General features: G+C 36.9%; 1 protein-coding gene across 1 annotated transcript; it reads right to left on the reverse strand.

The window, feature by feature from the left end:
• Positions 1-3,500: 3,500 nt before the first annotated feature.
• On the reverse strand, positions 3,501-6,356 carry LOC140228946 (muscarinic acetylcholine receptor M3-like). The gene is made up of 3 exons (XM_072309209.1): positions 6,349-6,356; positions 4,341-5,281; positions 3,501-3,505 (listed from the first exon to the last, which is right to left on the reverse strand). Exons 1-3 carry the CDS (start codon positions 6,354-6,356, stop codon positions 3,501-3,503), a joined length of 954 nt encoding a protein of 317 aa, XP_072165310.1.
• Between the last annotated feature and the right edge of the window lie 526 nt (positions 6,357-6,882).

The raw sequence follows: 6,882 nt of genomic DNA on the forward strand, positions 1-6,882 counted from the left end.
TACAGTGTAAAATACCTCAGGAGAATTTTTTTTGATATATATATATATATATATATATATATACATATATATATATATATATATATATATATATATATACATATATATATATATATATATATATATATATATATATATACACACAGATGTGTGTAAAAGAGAGAAGGTTCCTATAGGCGACGGAAGAGGACAGGGTAATGTCAATGACCCGCACTCACCCTTCCCATTCTAAAATGAAAATGCGACTTAGACATTGGCAAAAACAACAAACAAAACAAATACAAAAGCAAAGAATCACATGTTTCAACGAGGCATTGAGGGTAAGTTAATTCATCACAAAGATTGTAAAAGAAAAAAAAAGAAACGCCCGCGAAGTAAACACCTCGAGACTTTACTGTCCCTGCTTAGGATTGTTCGATTGTTGAGGATCAATTTATCATAATGAAACACGATTATCAACATTTCGTTTGATGTTTGCTGGTTAACATTAAGAGTGAATAAAGATCAGTCCTCTTCCGATCATTAAATATCGATTTAATTCTTTCTTTATTTCCCTTATTTTACGAATATCGATTGGTTTATGAACGAGCTGATGAAAGTTGCGTAAGTGTGTTTAAAGAAGATTTTCTTTCTAGGTAATTACTTTCTTTTTATTTGGCTCGTATAATATATAGGTGGGAAATGTTAATCGTTTTGATTCTCGAATCTTGTGTTAACATCCTACACCAATTTCAACAAAGAAAAAAGTCATGACTTTACGTTAACATTGGATCGTGGACCTTAGACTGATGTTTATTCGGCGTCAATTGGATCTGTAAGTTCGTAGGATGATTTCCTCTAAGCCTTTCAGTGCCAGGGACTTTGGGCAGTGTGTAAAACGCTATGATGTTTCTATGTTGATTGACACTCAAAGCACATAAAGAGTTAAGGAAGATGCTTCTTCTGGTCAGAGGGAGTCTTTGGAATTACCTTGTAATTCATCTGACCTCTAAATGCTGCTATCATAAGTCTCGAATTCTCGGATGTATAATTTTCTCTTTGTTTGAAATCACTAACTTTATTACCAAAATCAACTAGAACAAGGATGCGAATCCCTATCTGCATGTCAGGAGCACAGTGACCAACTGTCACTGCAGTATTGGGTGTAGGATCTCATAAAAGTGGGGAACGAAGGAATGAAATATTTCAACATATAAAGGGGCGCGACTGAGGAAGAACACCCGTGTTGGCTTGATCATGTGCTGAACCGAAATAAATAAAATGAAATGAAATGAAATGAAATGAAATGAAATGAAATGAAATGAAATGAAATGAAATGAAATGAAATGAAATGAAATGAAATGAAATGAAATGAAATGAAATGAAATAAAATAAAATAAAATAAAATAGAATAGAATGAAATAAAATAAAATAAAATAAAATAAAATAAAATAAAAATGAAATGAAATGAAATAAAAATGAAAGGGCCACATGTTTGCATATTAGTGTTACCGTGTAAACGAATCCTGGCAGACACGTGGCGCAGAAAGTTGAGGTAATCACCGTCACGACGGAAGGCACCCAGGCTATAGCCATAGCACCTATGATGAAGGCTAGAGTTCGCAGCCCTATGAACGGATCCGGGGGGAAAGAACAGACACAAAAGAACGAAAAGCATGAAGACAAAAGCCTTATCTACTCATGAGTAATGATTTTCAGCGAATAAAATGGTGCGACCATTTTTTTTTTCTTTCTTTCTTTAGACGGTACCAGTGAAAGGCGTTGCTATAGCAATCAACTTTACAAGGATAGTGAAAGCTTTAGACACCGCAGAACACGATTCTATTGGTGAAGAGAAGTCATTGGTTTAATTATCTTCACAGTGAATGTTAGTCCCACAATCTCTCAATTTAGTTATTCTCCCTTTGTTCGACATAGGGTGACCGATCGGGATTATTGTTCTCCAACAAATTAATATTTGAGACTGGTGTGCATTCGTGTGTTCTCTCTCTCTCTCTCTCTCTCTAAAGGCCTTCGATACCTGCTGATTGATTATTTTTAGTTAACCCATTGCGTCATCTCAGCCCTGGGTAAAGCAACGACTCATCAAATTCATGAATACCATCTATATTTTATGATGGAAATCTTTACCTCACTTTGTGGTTAAGCACATTTTCCTGTGATTAAGCTGATGAAACCTGCAGGTTTATAATACTCTAAGCTTATGGCATTATCAAAGATTCCAAGAGATGTTATCGAGGTAAAATATTTCCCAACAGATATCTACAGACGAAAACACTAAAAAACTCAAGAATTCACCTGTATGTATCACGCGTTGCAATTGTGCATGTAAAATTTCGCGGTACAATGAAATTAAATTACGTTCATGATTAAACCGGGTTGACATGCCAAATTCAAATTGAGAAACTTGTCAAACACAAGACTTTTGTTGATTCATGTTCTTTACAATGAAATTTGACCGCACATGTATTTGCTGGTTTAATTATGATTGAAAATGTGATTTTTTTTTTTTTTTTTTAGTCCATGCAAAGGGGAGAACTAAGTGTAGGTTAACAAAGTGACTGTGTTCACAGCCATATACCAAAGAACTGGAAAGGGAGAGTGTATGTGAGATATAGGAAGAAAAAGTGAAACTCATCACAGAATAAGGAAAAGAAAGACACAATGATAATGCTGCTTTGCTGAATCAAGGAATTATTTAAGAGGGAGAGACTGCTCACCGAAGTGTAATCCAATTATTTTGACAGGAGGAAGAGGAGAAGGAAAGAAAAAGACCAAAGCAAAGTAGGAGGAAGGAAAAATGCGCCACTAAAGGCTTCAGAAGGAAACACATCTATGTGACGTCCAAACTGATAAATTGCATTTTGTTGTTTCAGCAGAAAGATTTGATTGAATTTCATTACAACATACAGGTCCACATTCGTGACAAAACACCTACCAGTCATGTGCTCATATTTGTTATAAGTTATGCTTGTCTGAGCAAAACACTGTTTGCGGAATCGGAGAAGATACTGAAGACTTACATGTGCATTTGAGTTACCAAAATTATCCAGAATTATATTTCTTCTAGGGATGACGCAAAATTCTTTCAACAGACAATCATTTTAAAACACAAAATCATCAGATGTGCGTACACATAATCATCATAATCATATCGCGCATAACAAGGGTAGTAGTCTTTGCAAAGGTTTCTATATACAAATAGTATCATCACACAAATTGTACCATCGCGAGGCCGTTGCAAAGTGAGCCGTTGATCAACAAAAACAAACAATAAGTAATATCAATTAAAAGTTTATTATACCTACTGATTAAAGTTTCATCATATACATATGTGTATAATATCTAGCCAAACAAAACTCACTCTGTAAAGTGAATATGAATGGATCTGAGCTAAGTATGAGATAAAGTCAGTCCATTTTAAATCGGATACAGTATACTTTCCTTGCCTTTTTGTACTTCGTGTACAACGGCATTATATATGGCAATTTATTTACAGCTTATTCTGGGCCGACCAAAACAAAACAAAACAAAGAAACCAACAAGGCAAACAAACACACAAATTCTCCAACAACAGCAACAACAAAACCAACAACTGTTGGTTCCAGTTCATGTTAAAAATTTAATATTTCTGGAGCGTAGTAGTTTAAATAGGTTTGTGGAATTTCCTACCCACAAGCCTACAGGATGTTGGCAACTTGGAATGGTATAGTTCTGGTTGAGACTGGGATTCAGGTTTCAACTTTTTATGACATAATTAGAAACTTCTTACAGTGTATATAAGATATTAAAGAACATTCAATTCTAAGCGTAATTAATTGCTAAGCGCAATTGGGTTTAAAATGACTGAGATATCCACGGATAAAGATGTCCTAATAAAAAGTGGGTCCCCCTTTCATTAGTACCTCTTTGTTTTCCTTTTTTTTATATCTCAGCCATTTCAAAACCGATCTTCATGAAATAAACTTTGAATTCATCTTAGAATTGTATGCGTTTTTATATTTCATATAGGTGGTGTCTAATTATGATGTTAAAAAAAGTTAAAACCTGAATCCCCATCTCTTCAAAAAGTACGCCATCCCTTTAAAAACTCGATTGCATGAAGCGCCTGAAATAGAGTACTCAGTCACTTACCGTTCTCAGTGTAAACATTGTGTGAATTGTAATTATGTTTACTAACGTGTTTTCATTTTATGATTGACGAGCGTAGACAGTGTATGGCGTTACAGCTATTGAAAACGAAGAGATTATCGTTATCATAACAGTAGTAGTATTCTCATTATAATTATCCATAGCCCAGTAGATTGTAAAATCGAAACAAGTTGCTAGACTAGACATACCTTTCATTCCATTTTTGTCCATCTGCCGCTTGTCGATGTTTTCATCCCCCTCGGCTTTCAATCCATTCTTACGGACAACCATCGAGCCTGTCCTCGTCGCCTTCTCGGTAACGGAGTCATCTACTTCTGTGGGCTTGTTGAATCTCATCGTCCGTCGTACTTTTCTTTCGTGAAAGCTTCTGATGATGACGACGATCCTCAAGCTGAAGATGGTTGTCATGACAAAGGGAATAAAGAGGAAAAGAAATGGTGCCATGAAACTGAAGACGATGCTGTGCAGGTACCGAGGCTCGCACGTGTCGATGGAAGCTGAGGGGAGGTCGCTACCGTAGACGTACTGCCAGAGGGCTGTCGATGGCAGCCATATCACGACTGGGATGAAGTAGCCGATGGCGATGAGAAAGAGAGCTCGAGAACGACGTCGCCAGTATTTAAGATGTCGGAAGGGAAATGATAGGGCAACACAGCGGTCCATGCTGATGATGGTGACGAGAACGACGCTGACGTGGGAGAGGGCGTGATCGAGGAAGGTGAAGATGTCGCAGAAGACCTGTCCCATTGACCATCTCCCCGTCACGAGTGCTATGGCGAAGAGCGGCATGTTCACCGCTCCGACAGCCAGGTCGGACAAGGCCAGACTCAGAATGAAGTAATTATTGTAAGTTTGTAAATTCTTCGAGACGAAAAACGACAAGATGACGAGAAAGTTTCCGATGACAGTCAGGAAGATGATCACACTGATGGCGATGGATAAAATGATGACAAGTTCATTGGAATAAGGATTGGAATCTTGGGGTCCTGTTGTCTCGTTGTCAAATACGACTTGATCATCAGGAAACCTGTCTGCACAGAAATTTTTAGAGGAAATACTTTCTTCCTCAGCTACTGTCGTCGCCTCCTCGACAAAGTTCACGTCCAACTGGAATACAGTTGTCACTATCCTAAATATTGAAGAAGAAAAAATAATTAGATATTTCTTGTATTTGTTGGTAAGTATGAATTCCTCATTTTTCTTTTCATCACGATAACTAAATTAGCTATTTTTGCACATGAGCATGTATCTTGCTCTTTTCTTGATCTACATTTGCGGTTTTTTACTAAAAAATAATGATGCGTAGTTCACAAGATTGATATCAGATTCCGAGACAAGTTTCGACTTCTTGCACTGCTTTTATTCTTACTTTCATTTACCTTGCAATTATCTTGATAATGATGATGTCCCTCGCTCTTCCGAGATATGTTACGATGTAGTATGATACTCAACATCAACCAACCTGAATCGTGTCCCAATACTGGTATAGTGGTAACAATCTTTTTCTGCTGCTCAAGCATTATCATTTCTTTTCTCTTTTTTTGTTCTGGTTTACAGTTATGAAAACCTGCGAAGAATATGTCGCATCACATGCTAGAATCTGCTTCTCTAAAAATTTGATAAGGAATGTAACTCAGGATCAGAGAATCATAAAGAAAACTAGAAAAGCACTCTGAGAGTGCAGACCTCCGCCAAGCAGCTATATACTTTCCACCAATGATCTTGCTCTTCCCAAAAAGATTTGTCTCCTCTCCACCACTGGGGAAAAGCTCTTTGGGCTCTTCCATAGAGATCAGTGATTTCCACCAATAGTCATCCTGAAAAATCGCCCGATTTCCCAATATGAATCGAAGCCTTTGTTACGTCATAAACCCTCAGCTGCGCGGCGCGCCTCGATCGCCCTAGCAGAAACTAGAGCACGCACTTTAGTGCGCGCATGAAAACCTAAAAAAATGCGCAGCTTGAACTCCCTGCCAAAATATCAAAAATCCTTCATAAATTCCCAAAAATTCTCTGATCACTACGAAAATTTGATTACATGTATCAGTTACTTTTGTCATTCTCAACCTTTGCTGCAAGTTTCATCCAAATCCGTGCACAACTTTTTGAGTTATTTTGCACAGGGACAAACAAACAAACTGTAACGAAATCATAACCTATACCCCTCTGGCGGAGGTAACTATGACATGTACTCACCTTTCCATTTTGATATGTTTTGGGGGAAAATACAAATCTGACTTGTATCAAGGCACGGTTTCGATGAGACGCTGAAAAGAACCTGCGGAAACTTTCTCAACGAAAAGATAAGTCCAAGAGGGGCAAGAATTCACGAGGTATGACCACATCACTTGGTAGGTAGCATCATTTATAGCAGCAATGTGATGTTTTGCGCATGAGCAACAAATAGTCGTTTTACAACCACAATCCATCAGTCTGTATTTCACATCACGTGACAGTCATCGCGTGACTGACATGATATGCATTTGAGTATCATAAATGGCCGAATGAGAACATCCTAATGAATCAGTTTGAAACTCAATCTCAGCTCAACACTTCAAGTCTAAACACATGATTACGGAGACAACAATGTCATTGATAGTTAATATACAGTTATTATTATTATTATTATTATTATTATTATTATTATTATTATTATTATTATCATCATTATTATTATTATTATTATCATCATCATCATCATCATCATCATCATCATCATTGTTATCATTT

Source organism: Diadema setosum, chromosome 5 (genome assembly GCF_964275005.1).
Source record: "Diadema setosum chromosome 5, eeDiaSeto1, whole genome shotgun sequence".
NCBI classification, from domain to species: domain Eukaryota; kingdom Metazoa; phylum Echinodermata; class Echinoidea; order Diadematoida; family Diadematidae; genus Diadema; species Diadema setosum.